This window comes from Rhinolophus sinicus, chromosome 15 (assembly GCF_057876585.1).
Source record: "Rhinolophus sinicus isolate RSI-liver-muscle chromosome 15, RSI-T2T, whole genome shotgun sequence".
Classification (NCBI taxonomy): domain Eukaryota; kingdom Metazoa; phylum Chordata; class Mammalia; order Chiroptera; family Rhinolophidae; genus Rhinolophus; species Rhinolophus sinicus.
The window spans coordinates 54,351,765-54,379,361 of NC_142515.1; the positions used below are offsets into that span (position 1 = coordinate 54,351,765).

At 49.7% G+C, this 27,597-nt stretch overlaps 1 protein-coding gene across 4 annotated transcripts in view; it reads right to left on the bottom strand.

The window, feature by feature from the left end:
* Nucleotides 1–27,597, bottom strand: part of DLG5 (discs large MAGUK scaffold protein 5) — a 115,134-nt gene that overhangs the window by 22,622 nt on the left and 64,915 nt on the right. For 2 of the 4 annotated variants that reach the window (XM_019745957.3, XM_088792086.1), the window contains 12 exons: nt 20,376–20,635; nt 18,873–19,185; nt 16,857–17,000; nt 14,668–14,852; nt 12,895–13,020; nt 10,353–10,485; nt 9,791–9,918; nt 8,955–9,130; nt 8,475–8,578; nt 4,598–4,690; nt 1,048–2,067; nt 179–302 (listed from right to left, as the gene is read on the bottom strand). In XM_019745957.3, the coding sequence (XP_019601516.2) occupies nt 179–302; nt 1,048–2,067; nt 4,598–4,690; nt 8,475–8,578; nt 8,955–9,130; nt 9,791–9,918; nt 10,353–10,485; nt 12,895–13,020; nt 14,668–14,852; nt 16,857–17,000; nt 18,873–19,185; nt 20,376–20,635 (2,806 nt within the window). The remainder of the gene's footprint in view (nt 1–178; nt 303–1,047; nt 2,068–4,597; nt 4,691–8,474; nt 8,579–8,954; nt 9,131–9,790; nt 9,919–10,352; nt 10,486–12,894; nt 13,021–14,667; nt 14,853–16,856; nt 17,001–18,872; nt 19,186–20,375; nt 20,636–27,597) is intronic. The other 2 variants (XM_088792087.1, XM_019745959.3) reach the window with 2 other exon arrangements.

The window sequence follows — 27,597 nt, forward strand, 5'->3', positions numbered from 1 at the left end:
GTCACTGACATAAAACTACCATCACCCTGGACAGAGCAGCCATCACCGGCTCTTTGGACCTCTGGGCTGAAGACACACAGCTCCTCCTTGAAACCACTGCCTCCGCTGGCCCTGGGACTGGGCAGCCCTGTGGGCCCACATTGACCCTCCTCCTCCCAGCCCTGCCCAGCTGACTCACCCACAGATGCCCTGTTGGGGTACAGTGGGGGGTTGCTGTGCCGGCTGGAGTGCCCTGGCGAGTAAGGGGACCATTCCTGGAGCTCTGGGGAGAGTTCTCCACTTGCTGGGATGCACTTCTGCTCCTGCAGAACCAAAGACAACAGGGAGTGGATGGAAACAGGGAAATGCGCAGGTGTTTGCAAGCGACTTCAGTCCCTTACACACTAACTCCTCCCACTTGGACACATGAGGTGACAGTCGGGAGAGGTCACTGCTCATTCAAGTTGCCTTACACACCTAGAAAGGAAGAACTTCCTTCAAAAATACTCCAGAAGAAAACCACAGAGAAAGAATCTGTTCTTTCAAATAGACAGAGGTTCTGTGTGCAGAAGGCAGACTGTGCCTCAGAAATGCAGGTAACAACTCCGCACAGCTTGCAGAGCCGTGCGAAGCTCTGTCTGCAGAGAGGAGCATGGGTTTGTTCTGCTCACAGCACTCTCTCCCTTCTGCAAATGACTACAGCACCCACAATAACAGGCCAACCTGTCCTGCTGCTAGCTAAGAGATTCACAAGTGCTATCTTCTCTCCCTAAACCCTTCAAGGTAGGTCCACGTCACCTGGTTTTGTTGTACACGTTCAAAAGCTTCTTGTTGAATAAGCAAATCAAACACTACGTCCAAGAACATGTGTTGTTCCTCTCTTGGCATCTTATTCCCAGTAACACTCCCAATCTCCGAAGGAGGGCTGCTTCCCACTGGCATCCACCTGCCACCCGCCCCTGCCCTCAAGTAGGTACTGAGAGTGAAGGCAAGGAGCCAGGGCTACTTGGGACCTGCTCACAGCCAGCTACCCCTCCCAGCCCCTGCCCACCACAGGGTTGGCTCTACCTCCAGGAACTGAGCAGGAATCACCACGGGCGCGAGTTTCGGCCGGAAGCTGGGAGCAGACTTTGGCCGGCGGCGCTTCTGACCCAGTTCGTCCATCTTCTGGGAGGTGAGGTCCTCATCACAGGACTTCTTGGCGGGCAGGTAGGACGAGTCCCCGTCTGCTTCAGGGTAGTAGCTGGAAGCAATGCGGACCCTGGCCTTGCGAGGGGGCGAGGCGTGCATGGGTTCCCCAGGGTCCACGTCGGTGGGCAGGGCACTCGGGGGGCTGGTAGACGGGGAGCTGCCCACCAGCGTGGCCTCTGATTCGGAGCTGGTTTCTAGCCTGTGCTGGAACTTAATGGAGTCGCTCCTCCTGGGAGGTTTTGGGGGCGTCAGAGGCCCCACCCTCTTGGAAGGCTGGGGGGAGTGAGCAGGCCCAGGACCAGGGAGCAGGTAGTCTATTTTGGGGGGCGTTTGGGGGCGCTTGAAAGTGTTAGGGTCAAAGATAGACTTTCTTTGCTTTGGCTTCTTGTAAACAGAGAGCTTCTCGGGCCCTGCCGTGGAGCTGAGCACAGCCTTGGGCCAGGTCCCGCCGCTGTTGGAGCTCTCGGGCTCGGCCTTATCCAGGGGGGTCTCTGACACCCCACAGGGACCCGCCTCAGTCTCGAAGGGCAGCAGTGGCCGCCGGCTATGCATATCCACCAGCCCATAGCCACGCTCCCCAGAGGCGTCTGAGCGGAAGGAGCTCAGGCTACGCTCAGAGGCACTGGGACAGGCCTGCGGGGAGACTGGGAAGGGTGCCCCAGTGAAAGGCTTGTGCAGGAAGGAGCTGCTGCCGCCTGGGTGGCCCAGCTCCTTCCTGTCCTCCAGCCTGTCTGCACAGAAGATGTCTGTCTGCGTGGAGTTGTGGTGCTGCATCAAGTTCCCTTTATTCTGAGCCTGGACCTCCGGGCCATGGGCTCGGAAACTCAACATCTTATCAGAGTCCTTCATATTTTCAAAAATGTTCTGGCCACTCCACGAGGAGCTTTGAGGGAACACCTAAGAGGGATTGCAGAGGAGTGAGAAAGAGAACAGGAAAGACCACAGAACCTGGCGCCACCACTGAAAATGACCCTGCAGGTAGAGCGATAGTCAGGAACGGTCCACACGTACACCCCAAAAAACAGGCAGATAAATACACACACACATACACACACACACCCCTCTCCCTGACAGGTCACACACACACCCCTCTCCCTGACAGGTCACACACACACACCCCTCTCCCTGACAGGTAACACACACACCCCAAAAGACAGGCAGACACACACACACACACCCCTCTCCCTGACAGGTCACACACATACGCCAAAAGATAGGTAGACACACACATGCACACACACGCATACCTCTTCCTGACAGGTCACACACACACCCCAAAAGACAGGCAGACACACACACACACACACACCCCTCATCCTGACAGGTCACACAGACACCCCAAAAGACAGGCAGACGCACACACACACCCCTCTCCGACAGGTCACACACACACCCCAAAAGACAGGCAGACACACACACGCACACGCACACATGCACACCCCTTCCTGACGGGTCACACCCCCCCCCCAAAAGACAAGCAGACAAATACACACACACACCTCTCCCTGACAGGTAACACACATACCCCAAAAGACAAGCAGACACACACACACCCCTCTCCCTGACAGGTCACACACACACCCCAAAAGACAGGCAGACACACACACGCACACACGCACACCCCTTCCTGACGGGTCACACACACACCCCAAAAGACAAGCAGACAAATACACACACACACACACCAAGAGACAGGCGGACACACACACACCCCTCTCCCTGACAGGTCACACACACACCCCAAAAGACAGGCAGACACACACATGCACACACACACACCCCTTCCTGACGGGTCACACACACACCCCAAAAGACAGGCAGACAAATACACACACACACACACCCCTCTCCCTGACAGGTAACACACACACCCCAAAAGACAGGCGGACACATACATACACACCCCTCTCCCTTACACGTCACACACATACTCCAAAAGATAGGCAGACACACACACGCACACGCGCACACACATGCACCCCTCTCCCTGACAGGTCACACACACACCCCAAAAGACAGGCAGACAAACACACACACCTCTCCCTGACAGGTCACATACACACCCCAAAAGACAGGCAGACAAACACACACACAGACACGCACACCTCTCCCTGACAGGTCACATACACACCCCAAAAGACAGGCAGACAAACACACACACAGACACGCACACCTCTTCCTGACAAGTGAGGCTTTCTCACAGCCCTGGTGACTGAAAACCCACAGGAGAGCCATAAAGTTCTCTTGACTTTGAGCTCTTTCTGAAATCACTTGCACAATGTCCTGCATATTTTTTTATGTTATTAAATGAAAAAGTCTCATTATTAAAAATATGTATGTATCTTGTAGTACACTCACATTATGGATTTTTATTCAGCAATAAAAATAAATGAGCTATTCAAGCCATGAAAACACATGGAGGAAACAAATGCCTATTACTAAGTGAAAGAAGCCAATCGGACAAGGCTACATGTTGTATGATTCCAACTATATGACATTCTAGAAGACAATATTACGGAGACAGTAAAAAAAGATCAATTGTTTCCAGGGGTGAGGGGGACAGAGAAAAGGATGAATAGATGAGGAGGAACAAAGGATTTTTATCACATGAAATCATTCTGGATGATACTTTGATGATGGATACATGTCATTATACATCTGTCCACAGAATGTACACCACCAAGAGTGAATCCTCACGCAAACTACGGGCTTTAGCTGTTACTAATTTATTAGTATCAGCTCATCAATTATAACAAATGAACCCCGCTCACTAAGACGTTAACAACAGCGGAAGCAGAAGGGGGAAATATGAGGACTCTGTATGAGCTGCATGAGCTCAACTTTCCTGTAAACCTAAAATTGCTCCCAAAAATGTCTACTAATTTTTAAATGATTCATTTTTAAAAAAACACCTCTTAATGAAGTGGATGGGCCTACTTTTTCCAACCTTCTATTATCAATCTTTTTAACTATGTAGGAAAATTGATAGAAAAGTACCTAAACCTACCATTTAGATTCAACAGTATTTTACCAAATTGTGTATTTCTATCAATACTGCTGAACATTTGAAAGTAAGTTACAAATATGACATTTCACCCCTAAGAACTTTACTATGTACTTCCCCAAAATAAGGCCATTCTCCTATATAACCCTAGTACCATCATTAGACTCAGGAAAATTAACAATTCTCTAAAATCAACTAATTACTCAGTCCAGACTCAGAGGCACCCCACTGTCCTCAAAACGTCCTTCACAGCTGTTTTGTTTTGTGTTTGCTTTTACTAAGCTTTTACTAAGCCAGGTTCACGCACACCCTGTACTTTGTAAACCAATCCCCTTTTTTCAGTGACCCGGGTGACACAGAGAAGTAGAGTGGGCCTATGGACACAGGCAGCAGAGCAGGGATGGGGCAGGGCAGGACCCTTACCTTCAGGAGGGAGAGGGTCAGAGAGTCCTGGCAGCTACGCAGCAGAGATTCACACTCATTCAGAGATTTGTTGTCCAGTGCAATGCCGTTGATCTAGGACCAAACACAGAGCCTGTCAGGCCCACCGCCAGGACAGGGGCTCTGTCTGCCTGGCGACCCACATTGGAGAGTGGGCCTGGGTCTGTAAGGTGCCCAAGTTTGGAGTTGCCCAAGGAGAGAAAGCCCCTCCCCAGGCAGGCCTGAGGAATCTAGTTAAGGACCTTCTGAGGCCAATGAAACATATGTCTTAAAATCGCTCTAGCGAAAGGTGCTTGCCTGAGTGGGAGCAGACCACCAAGGGTCCTGGGGGACCAGCGCAACCCTGCTGTTTCCTGCTGCGTGATGCTGGACCCCAACTCAGAACGCACAAAACAGATGCTAAACACGTCTGCTCTGGGGGCAAGAGGAGGCTGAAAATCAGATCATGGCGTAAAGGCCTTTGTAAACTAGAAAGAACTACGTGAGATGAAGCATCGTCTTTGTTCACAAAGACCCATCACAACCACTTATGCCTGAATCTGTCCTCATCCCTCTCAGACGTGCTCCCATCATTTAAAAAGTGTACGTGCAGTAGATGAATGGCTAGACCAGGCAGCATGCACACCACAGAACAGTACCCACATGACAAGGAACACACTAGCCATGTACCCAACCATGCCATGGCTCTCAGAGCACAACGCCCAGCGGAAAAGCCCACTTCAAAAGGCCACGTGCTATACTGTTCTACTTATATACTATTCTCAAGATGACAAAATTATAGACATGGAGAACAATTTAGTTGCCAGGGGGTAGGAGTGGGGGGAGTAGTGTGTGGGTAAAGTGGGAACACGAGAGGCGATGGTGGTGAAACAGTTCTGCATCTTGATTTTTTCCGTTTTGGTTACCTAAGCATGATAAACTTACGTAGAACTAAACATATGCACTGTACCAATGTCAGCTGCCTGGTGTTGGTATCATAGTTATACAAGATAGAAACACGAGGGGAGACTGGGTGAAGGGTACATAGGACCTCCCTATACTGTCACCCAACTTTATCTATTTTCAATATTATTTATTTACTATTATAACTGAATTACAATTATTTCTGTAATTATTTCAAGATCAAAAGTTAAAAATATAGGGAGACGGATAATTTTGGAATGGTAGATTAATTTGGTTGTGTTTTTTTTTTCTTTATAACTTTTCCACATCTTAATATTTTCCACAACAGCCATATTGCTTTTAAAGACTGGCACCACGAAACTCTGGAAAACACTGGCAATGATGTGAAGCAAAGAGCTCCCCCAACACACTGCAGATGGGACTGAAAAGGCCATGATCTTTGGGGGCTCATGGGGGAGTTCCTTTCAAATGTTAAATGCTCATCTGATAAACCCCCATGGCACACTCCCGTGGGCCCCGCAGAGGCATGGAGTGGGAGCCATGCAGCATGACTTGAAAGGCCCAGATGCCCGCGTTGTCCGTCGTGGGGACTGATTAACAGCCTGTGCTGCTGCCATTAAAGAACATGCAGTGACTGAAATGACCTAGGCACCCCTAAAGACATGAATATGGAAGAATCTAAGGGCACACTGTTAAAAACAAAAACAACGTTAGCAGCTGAGTGTGTTATGATCCCACCTGGGTTTAAAAGAAAAATGTGGGAGATATACACGCTTTGAACATTTCTGGGAGAAAATACAATCAACTGTTAAAAACAGTTGCCATCAAGGCAAGAACTGACAGGTGAAGAGTCTAGAACAAGAGAAAAGTTACTACCGTTACTGTGTCTCTTGCATAACTGGAATTGTGTGTGTGTCATAAAAATGTGTGTGCCTTCAATTTTAAAAAGTTACTTACAAGTATTGAATGTGCATGCCCTATGACTCAGCAATCTCACCACATTTCGGGGATTTGGTCACCAGGGATGCTATTAAATATCCCCAAAGTGGCTGTGCACACAGGTGGAAGTCCATGTTTGCAATTGCAGAAACTGAAAACAACTTACAAGGTGTGATCAAACAATACAGTCAATGTTTAAATAAATAAACAATTTATTACAGTAAAAGACACATTGCCATTAATCCCCCTCAAAATACTCCCCGTCGCTTCAAACACTTTCTGCCACTTTCTGAAGCAGTTCTGGAAGTCCTCTTTCGTGAGTGTCTTTAGTTGTGCTGTCATGGCTGCCTCGATGTCCTGAATTGATTCAAAACGGTTATCTTTCACAATCATTTTGACTTTGGGGAAGAGCCAGGAGTTTCCCGGTGCCAGATATGGTGAATAAGGTGGATGAGGACACACCGTAATGTTTTTATTTGACAGAAATTGCTATACCAGAAGTGATGTGTGACACGGAGCATTGTCAGGATGGAGGATGATTTACGTCACACTTTAAAACATACTTTCTCTCAACCGTAGCTGACACCCGACTGACTGCACTGAACAAGGTGAAACTTGTCACACACTGTTACTAAGGTTCCACGCGCCGCTTCCCATATTGAAGAATCCGCCTTTCCATTGGCTGGCACTCGGCAGCACCATCCACCATATTGTTTCATCACAACAGATTGAGCCACAACAGCACAACTAAAGATAAGTGTGTTGGAAGCGAGGGGGATTAATGGCACTGTGTCTCTTACTGCAATACATTTTTTTTTAATTTAAACATCCACCATATTGTTTGATCACACCTCGTACACACTCATCATAGTTCTGCCGGCAACACTGGTACCACTTACTGGTTCTAACCTGAGCCCCAGGTGTCAAGACTGGTCTTAAGGTGTCCTTGCCTAGACAACCACAAGGTGGATAAAAATAAGGAGGATCGACTCAGAAAGATGAACACAACATAGAATGCAAATTGTAGAAAAACATAAGATGATTCCATTTTGCATTTTAAAAAGGAAACAAAAACCAGGAGCTGGGCCGACCCAGTGTCTCAGGCGATTAGAGCTCCATGCTCCTAACTCCAAAGGCTGCCGATTCGATTCCCACATGGGCCAGTGGGCTCTCAACCACAAGGTTGCCAGTTCGATTCCTCGAGTCCCACAAGGGATGGTGGGCTGTGCCCCCTGCAACTAGAAACGGGAACTGGACCTGGAGCTGAGCTGCGCCCTCCACAACTAAGACTGAAAGGACAACAGCTTGAAGCTGAACGGCACCCTCCACAACTAAGATTGAAAGGACAACTTGACTTGGAGAAAAGTCCTGGAAGTACACACTGTTCCCCAATAAAGTCCTGTTCCCCTTTCCCAATAAAATCTTTAAAAAAAACAAACAAAACAAAAAAACCAGGAGCCTACATCTGTGTATATAGATTTGTATGAGCACTTATGGTCTGGCTAAGAGTACATCTTCTAAATCGGGATAGATATTATCTCTAGAAGCAGCAGGATTTAAGGGAAAACAGGGGACAACTAGTATATACATTTTTGTATTGCTTGACTATTTTACAGCAAAGAAGTCTTACTTTGGTAATAAAAAAGAAATGTAAAAATAAATGGATGTAATATTTAGTAGAAAAAGATTTTTTAAAAATCACATACAGATATCTATTTTTTTAATTGACCTAACTATACATTCATGTGTAGAATAAAGGCTGTAGAAAAATACATTAAAAATGTTAAGAAAGGTTATCTATAGGTGGTAGCAACAAGACGGATTCTTATTTACTTCCTAAACTTTTTCTGTACTTCTTAATTTTCTATAGTGAACAGAAACATAATATCAGAAGAAAGAACACCACATTTAAATAACATGGCGAATATAAAAACTGCATTCGTTACTTCTTCCTCAAACCTCCCAAATATAAGCTAACCGTCTACATGCAGCAGATGGCCCGCTCCGCGACGCTTACCGCCACAATCCTGTCTCCCACAGCGAGGGACCCCTCCTTGGCGGCCGGACTTCCAGGTACCACGGCAGCAGCATATACTCCATTCTCCAGACTGATGCCGCTGTCTGCAAACCACAGGGCGGACCACAGGCAGCCCCCAGTTAACCCCTGCCCGGATCACAGGGCCCTCTGCTTGTCCCACCTCATCTTTGGGAGATGCTTTTACAAAGATGTTGGCAGACTGTGACTGGTCCATCCCAGCCTCCCACCCGGGAAAGACCACCAAGGGGCTCAGTCCCATTTGGTCTGGTGAATCGTTCAGAGACAAGCCAGACCCAGGACCCAAATGGTCCCCTGCAGGGAAAGCACATGGGCTGCATTAAAGCAGAATCAATCCTCATCCCTAGGAATGAAGTGCGCCTGAAAACACACACATCCCTCTGCCCTAGACAGGAACACCCTGCCGTCTGAGGCACTCTGCCCACGCCTGCTGGCCACTACCTTTCTGTCCACTCAGGTTGATGTGCAGTGGCGTGACCACCTTGCCGCCCAGGGACTTCCTCCGCCGCACCACCATGTTGATGGCGCCCTCCCCGTGGAGGAGGGCCTGGAGGGCCTGCTGCTTGTCCTTATTGACGAGGTCCACGTCGTTGATCCTCAGCAGCCAGTCATTGACCCTGAGGAGGGGCACGGGCAGTGTCCACGCAGGCCTAGGGACCAGTGGGCAGCCCCGCCGCTCCTATCGGAAGGCCGAGTGCCAGGAAGCAGGGACCCCACATACACACTCAGAAAGACTTCCTCTCTGGGAAGGTCAAATGGTTCAACTCACAGATGCTGGACCTGCATTGCCTGGGTTCAAATCCTGGCTCTACCACTGACTAGCTGTGTGACCTAGCCCCTTTGGGCCTCAGTGTCTGCATCTGTCAAATGAGGTCGCACCTACCTCATAGGATTGAAAAGATTAATGAATTACTTATAAAAAGTGGGTAAAGCAGGACTAAGCACCAGTGAGCACTATTTTATCATCATTACTATTTCATGGACTGACCAAGCAGCGCACGTTCTATGCTCTCACACACACGGCCTGAGCCCTTTCCAACCCAAAGATGCAAACGGCAGCACGTGGTGCCTGGAGAAAGGTCAGATTCAGAGGCAACTGTGAGTCACCGAGTATCCTTAAGAACGACATCAGCTGCTGAGCCTGCTGGCCTCGGCCGACCGTGAGTCCCTCAGACCCTAGAGCACATTCACTCAACTGCCACCTGTCTCTGGGTCCTTTCATTGGGTTAGAGGGCCACCCCCCTTCCCTCCAGAGCATGGGCCTCCTCAACTCTTACCGCAAACGGCCATCTGCAATGCTTCCTTTGTCCACCTTCGTGACAAATATGCCACAGTCGCCCGGCAAACAGGGCTCATTCACACCTTCTGCCATATCGAACCCCAGTGACTTCAAGTCAATGGCCTCCTGTCAAAACAGCAGCAGCACACTTTACAAAGCAGTGATGAGAAACACTTGGCCCTTAAACCCCAAGCCACTCACGACAATGTGGGGACTGTCCCTTCCTCATGACTGACAGGGCCAGGGCCCTCAGTCCCCAGGATGCAGTCTGCCCCTCTCAGCCACGGCAGACACATGGCCGCACCGGCATTCCCCCTGGGAGCTCTGCTCTTCCCTCTGCCTTCCACGCACTGTGCCAGTGTCCACCACGTGACAGACCAACCTGCGACAACCCAGCTTGGACAAGTACAGGGAAAGGATGCATCGCACCCTAAGAGGACAAGCCGAACCTCCAAACCAGTAGCCGTGAAACTTGGGGGTGCTGAGTGAAGGCCCCCTCTCCGTCCCCCATGCAGTCTTCACGGCAGGAGAGCAAACAGAAAGACAGGAAGGCAGCTTACCGTCTCCCTTTCAAACTCCACAACTTCCGTTTCCCACTCCATGGAGTCTGTGTCGATGGCTGAGTCATGGGAGCTGTGCGCCATCAGCTGCCGGAACCGGGCCTCTTTCTCCAACTGGGATTCCATCTGCTCCCTGTGAACAGAAGGGGCCCTGGCGATGTCTCTCTAGGAGGCGAAATATCCCACCCAGTGACAGCTGGAAACGAGGCGGACCACTCATGAAAGCTCACTGGGGCTCCTTTCCCCGTATACTTCACGCCAGCTTCCCAATAAATCGGGAGCAACAGGTCAAAGCTTCTTGGATAGCCATGTATGTGCATGGTGTTCTTTTCAAAAAGACTCAGAAATCCTTCTCACATTTATCTAGAGGTTTAGTGCAATTCCTATTGAAATGCCAGCAAGACTTTGCAGATACAGACAAGACTCTTCTAAAATGTACAGGGAAAGGCAAAGGAATTAGAACAGCTAAAACAATTCTGAAAACAAAGAATTAAGTAAGAGAAACCACTACTCGATTTTAAGACTTTTTATACAACTATCGTACTCAAGACTGAGTAGAACTGCCAGGAAAACAGATAGGTGTATGGAACAGAATTAAGGACCCAAAAACAGCCCCACTAAGTGCAAACGGTGCAAAAGTAATTCAGAAGGACAAAAACAGAGGAAGGACAGTCTTCAGCTAATGACGTGGGGGCAGCAGGACATCCATGGCAAAAAAAATTAATAAATTTCAACCCAACCACCACACCTTATATAAAAATTAACTCAAAGCGCATCACAGATTTAAATGTAAAAAAATAAGAAAAATACAGGAGAAAATCTTTGAGGTCCAGGGCTAGGTTAAGGGTTCTCAGACATAACACAATCCATTAAAAATTAAAAATTAAAATCAGTAAGTTGGACTTGATCAAAACAACGTAAGCTCTCAGAAAAATCGACAAGTAGATGAGAAAATACTCAGAAACCATGTCCTAATCCCCAGTGGCTTGCACATAACACCCTTCTTCCTAAAACCTGGGCCCAACCACCTTCCCAATTCAACAGCACCACCCATTGGGCTCCTTGTGCTCTCGTGACCTTTTGTTTCCTGCACAAGTGGACACATACCCAGGCCACAGCTTTGTCTGAACTGTGTTCTCACTAGCTGGCTCTAGAATGCTACTCAGCTTCCAGGGCAGAGCGCCCCTGCCCCCAGCCCCAGCCCACCCCTGTGCAGCCTGAGGCTCTGCATTTAATGCTCTCTGCACTCGTCTCATCTCTCACCCACTGGGGCCCCTCTGTGGATTCTGCAGACTGGGGGCTTCCTGAGCAGCAACACAGACTCCCTCACCAGCACCCCACCAGTTAAGAGAACTTAGTAGAGAAGCGGTGCAAATGCAAATGTTCAAACAAAGGAACCCAGCTTTCTCAGATAATCCAGGCAACTCCAGCTCAATTAAAACACAAAACTTCCTCCCAAGCTGAAGCCCCGGAGGAGCCAGGCTGTACCTTCATTTGATTCCATCACTTGCGAGCTCCAAGGTGGGTCCCTGGAGAGAGACTCTCACTTTGTCTCTTAACCCCTGAGATTTCCTTTAGAGCAGTCAAGCCCCAGAGGTCCTGGGTTTTTAATTCATGAATGAAGCTGTTTGTCTTACGTCAGATGGTACTGAATGGAGAGGAAGGGGAAGCTGCACTCCCTTCTCAGAGGCGTCAGTCTCGTCACTCACACTCACAGGCATCTCACTACCCCCACCACTCTATCAGCTTGGGAAGTTCCTAGAACAGACAGAGCCACTGCTCCGCAACTAGAATCCGCTTCTCGAGCGCAGTGATGACTACTGGGCCCTGCCGATTTCTCTGTTTCAACTTTGATCTTTGTATTTTGAATCTGCTGCTTACAATCACCAAGTCTTAAATATCATGGCTGGGACAGCGCTGTCACTGAGGGGGTTGTCTGACACCCAGTCTCTTCCAGATGGGCGTCCAAATAACATGGCAGGACGGGCTGCGTGGGGGTAGTCTGTCACCTTCAAAACGCTGCACCACAGTCTGTCACTGTTTTGTTCATGTACGTACTTCTCTCTCGGCCAGACCTGACGGTGGCCTGTCTTCTCCTGCATGCTATGAGCCCCACAGGGCAGGGACCTGGTGGGCCTGCTCAGCTGCTTCCCCTGTGCCTCACTCCCAGAGCAGGCATGCAGTGAATCCTTGCTGATAGGTGAGTGAATGAGGAAGGGAGGGAATCAATGAAAGGACGATGCATGTTTGCCTGTCCCCAAGTAGACTGTCTGGGAACAGGGACCTTCCTTCCTATGTGCCTTTGTACACAGTGTCTATCTACCTCCATGTGCTCACCAAAGGGATCCCCCCATCTTCTGTGATGGTCTAAGAATTTCTAGTTACGTAGCCCTCAACATGGAAGCAATATTTGGACCCATTCTACAGATTGACAGAGTAAGACAGAGAGAAGGGACAGATGGCCAGGGCCTGCACATGGGGCGCCTTGCCCTGAGAGGAGAGGGGTACAAGCTCGGCCCACCAGGCGCCCACCCCAGCATACTTGAGCTCCTTAAGCTCCCGGCTGACGTCGTTCTTCTGTTTTCGAGTGTCATCCAGGCTTCGCAGAGCCTCGGCCAGCTCGCTCACCGCCCGGTCCCGCTCCCGCCTCAGGTTGTCGCAGAGCGTCCTGGCAGAGGGGCAAAGGCAAAGTCACTGCGAGGAGCAGGGGACAAGGACTCACCGCCTGCAGTAAACACCCAGGTGCCTGCCTCGCCCTCAGGTGCACAGAAGGTTGCCTGAGAGTCTGGAGGGGCTTCCTGGGCAGCAGCACAGACTCCCTCGGCAGCATCCCTCGGTTAGGGAGCTCAGCAGGGAGGAGGTGCAAATACAAATGAGCCCACCGAGGCCAACCCCATGAGTGACAGAGGTGACACTGAGGACCCGGGAGGAGGCAGACCCCCCAGTTACTGGGCAATGAGCCTGGGTTCTGAGCGCCCCTGCTCGTCCCACTGCTTCCTCCTCAGCGTGCCTGGGGTTAGTGATCACCCTCCCACCCAGCCCGCCTGGCAGGGCCCTGTGCCCCAGCACCCACCGAGCTTCTCCAAACTACCCACAGCAGCCTTGGCACAGCCGCCTCCACCCCACAACCAGACTGAGCTCCCAATTCAGACAGGAATCGCCCCTCACACATCTCTGTCGCCCTGAGCTCTGTGCAGGTCAAAGTGCAGGCTTGCCCACTCTCTCCTAAAGAGTGCATGGCTTCTGGGATGCCAGAACCACCTAGCCATCCAGAGAGGAGGTGGGGACAGGTGACCTGGCAGCAGGGGAGTCTGTGCTCTGTGCCACCTCCAGAACTGCATCCTGTCACTGGGTGAATGCTAAGGGCTGGTCCCCCCTCTCCATGGCCCCAAACTCCCCCACCCTGAACCCACATCTCCTTACTAGCCCAGCAGACATCAGCCTCTCCTCCAAACGGCCACAAGTGAATCTTCCAGAAACTCTCCATGACCAAGGCCTTTCTCACTAGCTACACCCCCACCACACAGCGTCTCCTGGCCCCACCTCAGCCAAGGGTCCAGTCTACACCCCCTGGCTTCCATTTCGAGGCCCTCAGGAGGCCTATGAGCTGCCCCCCCAAGTACACGCCCTGCTCCAGCCACACCCCTGCCGTGTCCTGCCCTGGGCACACCACACGCGTGGTGCGTGATGCTCCCTCAGGCTGCAGTGCCCCTCACCTTTCTCTGCCCAGAAAAGTCCCCCTCATGCTTAAGTTCTAGTTGGAATGCCATGCTCTCTGGGGATCTCCCTGTCTGTCCACCCCTGTGCCCTGCATGCCTCCACCACAGTTCTAACGAGGGCCTTAGAATCCTGTTCACACATCTCCCTTCTCCACTGCCCCGTCTGACGGAGCTGTCCATGGCCAGCCCCTCACACGCATCACACCCGACTGGGAGCCTCACAGGCTGCTCCCAGGGTCTCTTGCTCCAAAGACCTAAGATCCTGGAACATAGTAGGCACCCAATGAGTAATGCAAGGATGCAATTCTGATACGTCAGTTTCTCAGAAGCCAGATAAGAAAAAAGGCTGGTCTGATGCCACTGCACAGGCGTCTCATCTGGAAGCCATGCACGCTCAGACATCTAGGGTGAAGAGAAATGGGACGCAGAGACATACTAGAAATTTCTAATGCTCTGAGGTGAGGTGGGGGCGTCACACAGAGAAGAACCTAGGTCACTCCCACCTTACCTGGACACGTGGCAAATAATTCTGGCCCTCCCCACAGACCTAGTGCGTCAGGGGCGCCCTGCGCCCATGCCAGCCCGATGCCCCGTACCGGATGCTGTCCCGCTCGGCCACAATCTTGTCCCGCTCCTGGAACGCCCAGTCCCGCCGGCACTTGGCCACATCTGCCTCCTGGAGGGCTTCCTTCAGCTCCTGGCACAGAGCCTTACACTGCTTTCGTAGGATTTCGGCCTCCTTGTTGGCTCTCCCGGCATCCATTGTCACCGTGTCTTTGATCTGGCGGGGATGAGGGGCGAGCAGAGAGGGAGGTTACTGGGTTCCGGCCTGGACGTGCACTCCAGTGAGTGCAGGGCTGAGGCTGAAGTCTCGTGAGCTGGATAAAGGGAAACGCTGGGATCCCGGCCAGGGCCCATCCCCCACACCCCTGCTGCCCCCGCACCGCGGTGACCACGTACCCCAAAGGCAGGCTCAGACCCCTAATGATGCTGGGTTAGGGTCCAGTCCAAACTCACACGGCCCCACACAGCCTGGACCAGAACCCCAGGCCCTCCTCAGCCACGGGGTCAGGGGCCCAGGTGGGGTGCCTGCCCTGGAGGGCTTGTTCCAGGCTCTGCCCTGCCATGTCCATGGTTTATATCATAGAGGCAGCCACCACGTCTTTCTAAGAGCTCTCGGGACCAAGCAGAACGGTGCAGACACTGCTCCTCCTAATTCCCACCCCTCTATGTCTGCAATTCTAGTCTCCATGCTTCTGTGGTTTTTATACCCTGGCACACTGACTTATTCTTAAATCTGAATATGCAGCAGTATTTTTGCTGGTCCTATGTATCTCAGTTTGTTTAAAAAGCTGAAATCTGAAGAACTTGCATCTTGATACCTCCCCAAAGCATTACATGCTGTCAAAATTTGAAATCAAACTCTTGGAAGCATTCATATACAAAGCGCCCCCAGTGTCCCTGTAATTCTTAGAAAATGTGAAGAAAATGACAAATGACAAAGCAAGTGCCTACTGCAAGAGTAACTCCTACTCTAGCTCAAAGGCTTTCTGAAGAAGCAAAGTACAAACAGCACAAGAGAAGAACATACTGCAGCCTCTGCCCTGGGCATCCCCACCTCTGAGTGGTAAGAAGAAGGCACACCAGGAACGTTTGCACCGACTCTACAGCAGACAGAGATGCAGCCTCCCCTAAAACCCGTTCAGAAAGATCTCAAAAGTTCAGCCAAGCGACAGAGAGCAGGGAGACAGAGGAAACGTGTGCAGGCAGCTTGTAACTCCCCCCTCATCGCTCACACACAGAGTCAGAAGGAGTTAGGAAAAAACACACACACAAAATGCACCTTAACTAGAGTGACACCGTGACACACTGCGCCGACTTCACATTTCCCAAGTCAAACTATTTCAGTTTTGATTTTTTCCGAATTTTATGCAGTGTTGAGTGTCTTAGTTTGATATTTTTTTTAAAAAACGAATGATTTTTATTAATTCTACCACGAATTTACTGTAATAAGTTTAACAATAACATTTTCCTAAATTTATACTTGTTTTACATGAATAGCGTTTTGTATTTGAAACGTGTTAACACGTGGTTCACTGAAAGGTCTCCCATTGGCCTGGCAGTCACCTCCAGCTGAGGGCGAGAGGTGGCGACACGCGAGCGGCCAGCACGAGGGAGCTGGGTGCGCCCACCCTCGCCCGCATCTTGCCTTCCTTTCCACTGGGCCCCCGGCATTGCTACTCTCCAAAGTGAAATCATCCCCCAAACACTGTCTCCTTATGAGAAACACAGCAAGTGTAAAATTCAGTTTTGCTCAGAGGGGACAGGAGGAATGCGGAATCTTAAAAAGGACAGCAGAATTGAGAGGCTGAAGTTCTGTCTGACCCCAACAACAGCAACGAGAACCCCAGGGTCCAGGAAGTGCCTGCCCCAGGTCCCAGCCATTAGTGGGGGGCTGAACCCACATCCCAGATCTCCAGATTCCCGCTGCAGTGATTTTTCCTCCATACTGTGCTGCCCCAAAGTCAGCTCTCAGGCTGCAAAAGCACCACCCGTGATCTTCTGCGCTGCCGGGATGACCTTGGGGCCACAGGCTAAGGAAGAGATGGGCTGCTTTTCATGACACACCCATCCCACCCAGTCATGAAGCCAACATGTGAGAAGACCCATGGGCTGCCAATCAGCCCCACCAGGGGCAGAGCCCACGCCACGGGGCCTCATCAGACCAGGGGGATGTAGACCCTCCCACCCACATCTCAGAGCCAGGATGGCCCAGGTCACAAACCTGGCCTACTCTGGCCGGGTGGGGAGTGGTCTTGTCGGAGAAGTCAGACAAAGTAGAGGAGCTGAGGATTTCAGTTCTGGAAGCTGCCAGGGTGGGGGTGGGAGCGGGGGTTCTCCTCTTCTGCCTGCTGACTCGGATCGGTGCCTAGAAGAGATTCCTGCCTCAGCTGACAGGCAGACTTGACAGCCAGCCAATGCCCCCTGTGAAGGCTGAAGGGCACGCTTGAGTGCTGGGAGTGTGGTGACAGGCCACCCACCACCTGCGGGAAGCCAGGGGTCCTCCTAATGCTCGGTGCTTTCCACATTCCTGCAAAGGGCACGATCGGTGAACCTCTGCGCTTTCAAACACCCCTCCACATGGGCTCTGTCCTGTCACAGGCTCACCTCCTATATGCTCGACACATTGTCCTTGACTCTCTGGTTTCGTGACTCGGTCAGTCATTTTCAAAGTTCTTCTCTTCATCATTTTGTTTTCCTTATTTGATAAACCTTTCCCAACCACTAAGCTCTTAGATGCCAGAGTGTGAAAACAAGTTGACGGTTTTTCTGGGACAATTACCAAGTTCTAATACATTATTTTTGCTTATTAAAAATTCCTTCATCATGGTCTTTTAAAAATTTCATCAAAGTAAATATTCTTTTTCAGAATGGCTTTCACCTTAACGGTCTGGAAAAGTCTCACTCCCTTGGTATGAAATTGCCATTAGTTGCACCATTTTTGCCTACAGAAACAATTTTAAAGGGTTCACCCTAATCCCGACTGAGTAGCTAATAATCATCTTCATAATAAAGACTCAAACCATTGCTACTTTGTGCGGGAACCAGTCTACTTGTATTTTCCATTTTAATCATGTGATCGTCACAAGCACCCGGGAGGCAGATGCTATCATCATTTCCATTTTGTAGATGAGGAAACTGAGGCCCAGAAAGGTAAGTGATGACATGACTAAGGGGGCCCGTGCCCCCTGCCTGCCACAGCCCCTAGCACTGCCCACATAAAGACTCTCGCAGGGCACCGGTCGCCCCTCCGACATCAGCCCTGCCTTGTGCTGGGTCCGGGGGTTCCGGCTGCAACAATCCAATGCCAGCTGTCCCCTGCCAATTTGCCCAACCTTGAACACCTTGCTTTTCACTTCTCATAGACGAATTTTAAAGCTTGCGTTCTAACTGACCTGCACAGAAAAGTAGAATGGAAAGGCATTTCAACGGGGGAAAAGTCTGCTATGATCAAGTCCAGCAACACGGACCGACAGGATGGAAAGGCATCTCAAATCAGGGAGCCAGCAGAGCACACCTACACTGGGGGCGGAGGGGTGTCAGTGATAAGGTCGAGGGGCCAGGAGGAAGGATGCAGAGAATCCACACTGATCCCTCAGGGGTCAAGCTGAGTGGCCTAATTCCAATGCTACTGAACGCCAGGCCCAGGCCCTGGAGGCCTGTGCCCTAGGGAGCGAGACAGCAGAAGGACCTCTGGCTCGGTCTAGGACACCATCTTCCCAGCAGGAGCCTGGCTGCTCCTTAGAGCAGACCCCTCAGAGACTGGGAGCAAAGAGCGCTAAGGCTGCTCTTCCAGACGCACAAGGCCAAAGGTGTCTATGGCTTTGGGAGCTTGGCCTTGGAATCTCGCTTCTTAATGAGCAAGTCCTTAAAAATCCGCTGGCTTTCAGCACAAGACTGATCAGCAGTCACTTAAAATCACAGGTGTGAAAGTGTCTGTGCATGGGGCACGTGCGTGTCTGGGCGTCTTAGCTGACTTTCTTCCTACACTGTAAGCTGCGGATGCTGACACCACAGCAGGACCTCCCCTGTGTCCCTGCAGCCCAGATTAGCGTCGTGAGCTCAGCAGTTACCTGGGCAGCGTCCAGGAACCCAGCCAGCATGCAGACCTAAGACAAGAAGGCTTTCGCTCCAACTCAGGAGGAGGCTGCCAGGCGGCAAGTCCAGACACTGTGTGCACAGCAGCCCATCCTCTCGCTGCTCTCCCAGAGGCTGGGAGGCCAGCCACCCAGCCACCTACCTGCCGCAATGCCTCCATCTCCTCACTGGCCGCCTTCTTCTCAGACGTGCTGCTCTTGAGCTTGGACTCGGCCAGCTCCACCTCGGTCTGCAGCTTGTCCAGCTCGGAGATGACCTGGTCACGCTCACTCATGATGAGCTTGTACTCGCTGTACACTGCGTCCCGCTCCTCCTTGTACTTCTCTGACTCCTTGGCAGTTTTCGCCTGCGTGGTCCTCAGCTCCGTCAGCTCCGACTGCAGCAGCTCCATCTCCCACTGCAGGTCCTTGTTCTGGGCCGTGGCCTTGTTCAGCTCATGGTGGATCGCCTCGAACCTGGGGGAGAAAGGCAGCCAGACGTGGGTGGGGGTGGGGAGGTACAGAGACCTACTCGGTCAGCTCCGCCGTGCTGGACAGTCAAGCATGAAGTTTCGAGTGAGGTCATTCTCCACACCCCCAAGAGAGAAAAGTCACGGAGTCCCAGTGCCCCTGGACCTGGAATTTTTCTCAGCCTTTACAAATAGAAGTTGAGCTGAGGACTTCACGCCCTCTGCTCTACTAGAAATAACAGCGTATTTCTTCCACAGTCAAACTACCGCACGTTATTAAAAACAAAAAACAAAACAAAACAAACAAACAAAAGTGCAAGAATCACAGCATATGAGAGATAATTTTACAATCATTTAATCCGACCACCTCATTTTACAGATACAGACGATAAGGAGATACAGGTGACTGGCCCAAAGTCACTAGGTCAGCACGAGAGCACAGCTCAGCCCTTTCAAGCCAGGAGGCACCTTCCACCCAGGCCACCCTGACTGTGAGAGCCTGCAGCTCTAGGGCCACATTTCTGAAAGTGTGTTCCTTAGGACACCAATCCTGCACTGTGCTCCGTTAAAAAACAAACAAAAAAACTGTGTTTGCTCTCTGATGACTTATGTTTAGGGAACAATGCATCTGTGTTCTCCTCTTGGAAAGGCTCGTGCTCGGTACCAGAGTGAAGGCTCTGAGAAGTCCTGCGGTACAGGCACCTGTGCACAACCCGGTCATTCCCAAACCTTTTTCTATCCAGAGAACACTTTTCATATGAAACTGATGAACGCTCCAAGGGACTGACACTCTGCAGGAATGTACCTGACGAAATGCTGTTTGAGGGGAGGGCTCACGTCCCTGCAGATTATATACCTTAATTAAAAAATGAAATTTTAGAAAAAAACAATGCCTAGGACCACTAACTTTCCTATTTGCTAGGTGGGTGACTGACACACAGGGGGCAAGGCTTGTGGGGAGACCTAGGAAACCAGATGGTCAGTACACCCCACAGTTGTTCACACTGGAGGAAGAACAACCCCCAAGACATACTAAGTATCAAGAAAACGTTTCCTGGCTATAAGTATTTTATGATGAGAAAACACCATCTGCTGTGCTGTTTCACTCTGGAAGTGCCTGGGAGCCTTGCAGCGACCCACGAGCCCAGGGGAGCGCGGCCCCGGCGCTCTCCTCCCCCTGCGGCCTCCCACTCCTACCTCCGCAGGGAGAGGGCGCACTGGTGCTGCAGCTGGATGGCCGTGTCCCTCTGCTGGGTCAGCATTTCCGTCTGCTTCAGCAGGCGCTGGTTCTCTTCCTCCAGCTGCTCCAGGCGGCTCAGGTCCGAGTTGTGGATGGCGACTTTCTCACTGTACCTCTTCCGCAGGGCGTCATAGTCCTTCTTAACCACCTCCAGCTTGTCCATGGCTGTGTCGTACAGCTTGTTGAGAATTTCTGATGACCCGTTGTGCTTCAACACCTGGGGACCACACAGCTGCACTTACCAAGGGTCCGAGGGCAGGAGGAAGGTCAGACTGACCATCTCACCTCCCTGCGTCTGGGGGTACAACTACTGACAAGGGCGGGGAGGCCACACCGTCTGGCCTTCGGCGTCTCGCAGTCTGATTCCACTGGCCCTAGTCTCACTGGGTGATTCATTCCTTCACAGACATTTCTTAAGGAGGGTGCGGAAGTTCCCCTAACAGGCCTGAGACCTTTATCCTTACCAAGGCCAGCTTGCACGTTGCCTCTTGGCTGGTGCCTAGGAACTGGAGTGGCCAATAGATCCCTACACTCATCTAAAACGTTCCCCAAGTGGTGAGGGCTCCCTGTGCCTGGACCCGACGGACAGTGTGACTTGGGCTGAGCACCTGCTTCCTCCTGGGAGTCTGAAATCTCCGTACAGACCAGGCAGCAGTGCTTGTGGGGCCAGCCCCCAGGACAAACCCTGGGCAGGGAGGGCCTCATGGCTTCCCTGGCAGCAACGCTGCACACGTGCTCTCACGAGTCGGTGCTGTGGGATCTGACATGTCCTGTGTCACTCACTACACAGGGAGGACTTTTGGAACCTGCACCTGGTTTCCTCTGGACTTCGCCCCACGTACCTCTTCCCTTTGCTGATTTTGGTTTGTGTCCTTTTGCTGAAATAAATGTTAGTTGTGAGTATGATTATATGCTGAGTCTGTGAATCCTCGTGGCAAATCACCAAGCCTGGGGGCGGTGCTGGGGACCCCCAACACACGTACCTGACATGTTCTAGATGCTGGTGACGCCAGACAGGACGTATAAAGGCTATGGCTCGTGGACCTTTTGTCCTCAGGTGAAGATACGAATGCACAGATGGACAGACAGGTAGGTAGGGAAGTAGGTAGGTAGACAAAAACTTAAGAGAGTGAAACAGACCAAATAAAATAACTTACAAGCATAACAAAGGCCATCAAGGAAATAAAAAATAAAATAGGATATTGAGCTGGAGATTTCTGAGCAGCAGAGTAAAAGGTGTGAGAGAGGCTAAGGCCTGAGGATGCCTTTCTAAGGTGACTTCTGAGCTCAGAGGCAGCCGCCAAGAGCACACCAGGCAGAGGGGTGAGCAAGTGCAAAGGCCCTGAGGCAGGAAATACCAGAATGTTCTAGGCACAAAGAAAAGGGCAGGACAGAGTAACTTGGAGGCCAGTGAACAAGGAGCAGTGGGTTCAAAAAGAGGCTAGAGAAGTGGGCAAGGTTTCAAGGCTCCCGGCAAAGATTATATCCTGAGAGAGATGGGAATCGTAGGAGGGCTTTAAGCAAGAGAGTAAATTACAGGTTCTAAAGTTCACTCAGGGCACTGTGCTAGAGAATGAAAAACAAGAAGACCAGTTCAGAGGTTGTCGGGGGCCCTTTGACTTCTGCTAAGCACCTCAGGGGATCTGAGTCCCTGGGCAGGTCACTCCACATCTTTGGCTTTCAGTTGTCGTATTGGTCAAATGGCAGGACTGAACCAGAAAAGCTTGCTTAACCGTGCAAGCTCAGACAGTGCAGAAATCACTGGGCTCATTCACCATGGACCCTGAGTTATCAGAAGATCTCTGCAGCCCGGAGAATGAGAACCTGGGACTAGTAAATACAAGCAAACCTCGGTTTATTGTGCTTCGCAGGTATTGCGTTTTTTACAAACTGAAGAAAAAACTCTCCACCAGCAACAGGTGAGGGCTGGCTTTCCTGCAGTGGTGAAACAGAACCCACAATGTCTCCGCGGTACGCCTGTACTCCATTTGGAGGCAGGGTTAGCCCTCAATAAATACAACTAACACAGACAGCCAAGGAAGACCTCATGCAAACATCAGAATCATAGAGACACGGAAAGCAAGATCCTTCCTCTAAGACCTAAGCATTAGCTCCTAGGACTACAGAATATTGGAGAGGAAGGGAATCTCAGAAATCAACTAATTCAGGTCTTTCAGGCTTTTTTCCTTTTTTTTTTTTTTTTCAAGCAAAACTCTTTCCTTCAAAGGAAATCTTTCAAGGACAGCAAAATACAAAACTCATTTTAAAAACCGGTACACATGGTTCCTTGGGCAGTTACAATATTCACTGTTTTGTAAAAATGCTTCACTGCTACAGACAGGGTTACACACTGAGAAATAGTCACAAAACCATTGACTGAGCCCCACTTTATCATTTAAAATCTTTTTTTTAAGTGGAATATCTTCCAAATATACAGAAAAGCATAGCAAATAATGTAGCACAATTTTAAGTACCCACCACTTAGCTCTAATATTAACATCATGTCATATTGTATCAAATTGTTTTCCAAAGAAATACAGTATTACTGGTGTTGCTAAAAGATCCAATGTGCCCTTCTCTTATCTCACACTCCTCTCTTCCCCTCCAGAATTAATCGGTCCACTAAATTTGCTGTCAATTATCTCAATGCACAATATTTTATTTATACCACTTAAGTATTCATAAAAGTCTCTAATGGCATATTATGTGTGCTTCTTTTTACTCAATGCTGCTTTTGAGATTTAGTCAACTGATGCAGGAAGCGTTGCACTGTGTGAATACATCACAAATTCTCCATTTTCCGTTTGATGAACATTTGCATCATCTCCACTTTATTTTTTCTGTTATAAATGATACTGCAGAGAACACTACTGTACACATGTCTCCCGCATCCATCAGCTTTTCCTCTAAAAGAGGAGTGGTCAAGTGTTGGGACATGGCCTTTTTCTACACTCACTGGACAACATCAAATTGCTGGACCAACATAGGATCCACCACCAGCTGTGGGCAGAAGGTCTGAGAGTTACTGTCCTCAACACATCCTCACCAAGATTTCATGTGACCAGATTTTTCTTTTAATTTTTAATTGTGGTAAAATACACATGACATACTGCCTGTCTTCGCCATCTTTAAGTGACATTTCAGTAGTGTTAGGTATGTTCACGTTGTTGTGCAACCACTCTCCAGAACTTTCCATCTTGCAAAACTGAAACTCTGTCCCCATTGAACAATAACTCCCATTTCACCCTCCCCCACCCCTGGAAGTCACTCTTCTACTTTCTGTTTCTGTGAATCTGACTGCTCTAAGTACCTCATATAAACGGAATCATACAATATGAACCTTTTTGTGACTGACTTATTTCATTTAGCGTAGTGTCCTCAAGGTTCATCCATGTTGCAGTATGTGACAGAATTGCCTTCCTTTTTAAAGAATACATACATACTCCAGTGTATGTATGTACTATACTTTGTTTATCCATTCATTTGACAAAGGACACCTGCGTTGTTTCCACCTCTTAGCGATCATGAAACAGATTTTTTAAAGTATTGCCAATCTCATGAAGAGAAAATAAGATCTTTTTTTAACTTGCATTCCCAATTACTGAAAACACAGAGCAACTTTCCTTATGTTTATTGACTATACACATTTTCTCTGTCCCTCTCCCTCTTTCTGTAGAATTTAATTTTAAATTCCAGGTACTAATCCGTTCCCAGTTATATTTATTATAAATATCTCCTCCAATAGGTGGCTTTTAAGTTTTCTTGCAGTGTCTTTTGTTATACTAAAGCTCATATTTTAATACAGTAAAACCTAGCAATCCTTTCCTTTATGGTTTGTGCTTTGTGGTTTAAATAAGTTCTTTCCTTCCTGCCTTAAGACCATGAAGATATTCTCCTGTTGTTTTTTTTTCTAAAAAGCATTAGCTTTACTTTTTACATTTAAATCTTCAAACTATCTGGGATATATTGTGTACGGTGGGAGATGAAGATAAAACATTATTCTTTTCCATAAATCACCAGACAAATGAGACTAAGCCCCTGAGTACAGGACAAACTGAGGACACGTGAATTTGTCCAAGTGCAGACAACGAGGGCTGCAGGACACCAAGGGCATCACCTGGACACTCTGCCCACCACTGAGAGGTGAGAAGGGCGCCCCACAAGGACCCGTGCCCACATGGGCCCAGGACACACAGCGCCAATGGAGAGCTCACCTGACTGCTAGGTCAATCACACCTGGAAAAGGTCCAGCTTCTAGAAAGAACTGCCCTGACTTGTGGGCAGTACCTCAAACATTTTGATTAAAAATCACTTCAAATGTTTTACTCTCTAAAACATCCCCTAATGGAGAGAAGTCCAATGACTCCAAACGAGTCAAGTGGTTTACTACAGAACAAAGACACTGCTGCCATTCTGGGAGTTCCCCACAAGGTGGCAGCCCTGGGTAGACCAGCCAAATGCTCTGGGCAGTTGTCCCACCTTCCAAGCTTCATTAAGAAACTAAGGTTACAGGCTGCCTTAAAACAATGCAAAGACCTCCTTCTGGGGCTCCGCCCAGCAGAGCCCACTTTCAGGGTCCACAACAGAATCTGGAGTCTACCTCATGGCTTGGCCTGTCTTCACGGGGAAACAGTCCCCAAAACGCCCTAACCGTGAGGCGTTGGCACGGGTATCAGCACCGACACGACAATCCAGGGAATTCAGGACGGAGTGTCTCCTGCTGTCAGGATGGGTTACAAGTTCCCACTGAGATGGGGTTGCTCAGGGAAAATCCCAGAGGAGACCCAGGGATCCTTTTTGATGCTCAGCCCAGCTCTGATAACACGATGAGACCCAGGAACAGAAAGGACCCTGGGAAATCAGGCTGAGACCCTGTGCTGTTTGGGCCATGGCTCCACCCATCCCACCGGTGGAAACTGCACAAGATGGCCTTCCTTATCGTGAGCTGAGATCCACCTTCTCAAAGTCCAACCTCTCGTTCTCAGTCTAGCCTTGGGGTCACGTAGAACAATCTTTTTCCACAGAACAGCATCCACACATTCAAAGAGGCTCATGGGCCCCCAGACACTTCTCCACTTTTCTCTACAAGCAGGGCTCAGAGTCGTGTCTGTGCTAATGTAATCAAAAGCCTCTGGAGAAATTGGGGGAGATCATAGCCACTGCTAACTCCAGAGAATTTGAAAAACTATTTGTCTAGAATTTTTCCTTTTTATCATTAGATTATGTTCTTAGTAGGAAGCTCCACACATGCGCGTGTGTGCGCAGGCACACACACACACACACACACACACACACACACACTCCTCTACCCCCAACAACAGTTAAATGTCTAGCTTCCCAGCTAAGGTTAGAATGGAAGTCCAAGTGAGAACATTTAAATTTGGCCCAGAATTCTCAAATGACTACAGCGGTCAACTTCTCCTCTCAGGCAGCCACAGCCTGTAGCGATGACCCCACTCTTGAGAGAAGGGGTTGAAAGTGGCCCAGGGGAAGCACGAAGCCACATTCTGGTTCCATCCACACAGCAAGACAGCCTCCGTGGGAGCTGCTCTCCCCAGGGGGCCACGCAGAGAACCGCCCTGGTCCCCACTCTCCTCTCTGGGTTTCCCTGTGAAGTGTGCCTTACAGACACTCAGCAACCCCTTTCCTGGGTATCTGGCAAAAGAAGTCAACTTGCATGAATCACCAAAGAAAAAAGAATATTTAAAGACAGAGGACAGGGCCAGGAGGAAGACAGAGAGGTCTCCTGAGGCCTTGTAAGTTTCCCAAATAAACAGGCAGAACCTATTAAAAAAAAAAAGCATTGCTTTGAACCCTGCAATTTTACCTCTAAAAATCAAACTTCAGAAAACATGCAAAAAGGGGCATAAGGACATATGTAAGTGTGCCCAACAAAAAATCATTTGTAATAGGGAAAAGTGTAGACAACCAAGATTCTCAATACACAGAGAATGCGGTGAATCAATCAGTGACACCTAAACTATGAAATATCTTGTTGGATGTTCCAAATTTACAGAAAATAGGAGACCCAAGATATATTATAGGGGGAAAAAAAAAAAAAAACAAGCCAGGTGAAAGAAAATAAAAACAAAACTTAGTTAACAAATATATGGTGATGGAAGGAGAACTGACTCTGGGTGGTGAACACACAATGGGATTTATAGATGATGTATTACAGAGTTGTACACCTGAAATCTATGTAACTTTACTAACAATTGTCACCCCAATAAACTTTAATTAAAAGAAAAAGAAAAAAAAACTTAAGTATGACATAGAAAATGTCTACAAAGCTACACTCCACTGGATAAGAGGTCGGTCATCTCTAAGGAGTGGACACTGTTGTTTGAAGTTCTTTTCTTTTTTAACCAAAGAATATGCATTATTATAGTAAAAAAGATGCAAAAATATGTTCTGCATTGTGCCCTAGGATATCTTGGCCATTTCTGACAAAACCTAATAGAGTCCGGAGGGCACATTCTGACTGTGGTACCCCAGGGAACTGCCATGCTGTGACCCTCTCCCCTCCCCCCTCCCCGCCCATGCACACAGAAAGACCACCTGTCTGCTGCTATCACGCAGGAGAGGGGCCAGGCCCCAGGCCCATGGTGCCCGACCTACCCAGGGCTGCCTCATTTCCTCAAAGATAAATCATGCAGAGGGCCAGGGAGCCCCACAAATCCCTCAAGCAAACATGCAAGTCAAACAGCACCATTTACCCGGCAAGGGCCTCTTCAAGTTAACAAGGCGTGGGAGGAACCAGGCAACAAAACCGGCCTTGTCCAGCAAGGTCAACCTTTGCCCTCCAGCCCTGTGGGGAGGAAACCTGCAGCCACCCCCATGTCCCTTGCTTCCTCTGCTGCTGGCCTATCCAAGACCTGAGCTTTCCACAGCCCATGCGCCTATCCCTGACCTGGTAAAGGTGAGAAGGCCCGGGAGGGGAGAGCAGGTGGCCCTGTGAGCTGAGAGATCCACCCCCACCCCCACTGCGACGGCGGCAGCCGGCCTCCTCTCCTGGTGGGGTCCTGAGGTAGTACTTGGTAAGCGGCACGGGTTCAGCTGAACAGACTTAGGGAAGCTCTTTGACCACTGTAATAAACGACCTCCCAGGGGTCACAGCTGTAGCAAAAGATCGGAGGACAGGAATGGGATGAAGAGGTGGGGAGACAACCTTCCTGTGTC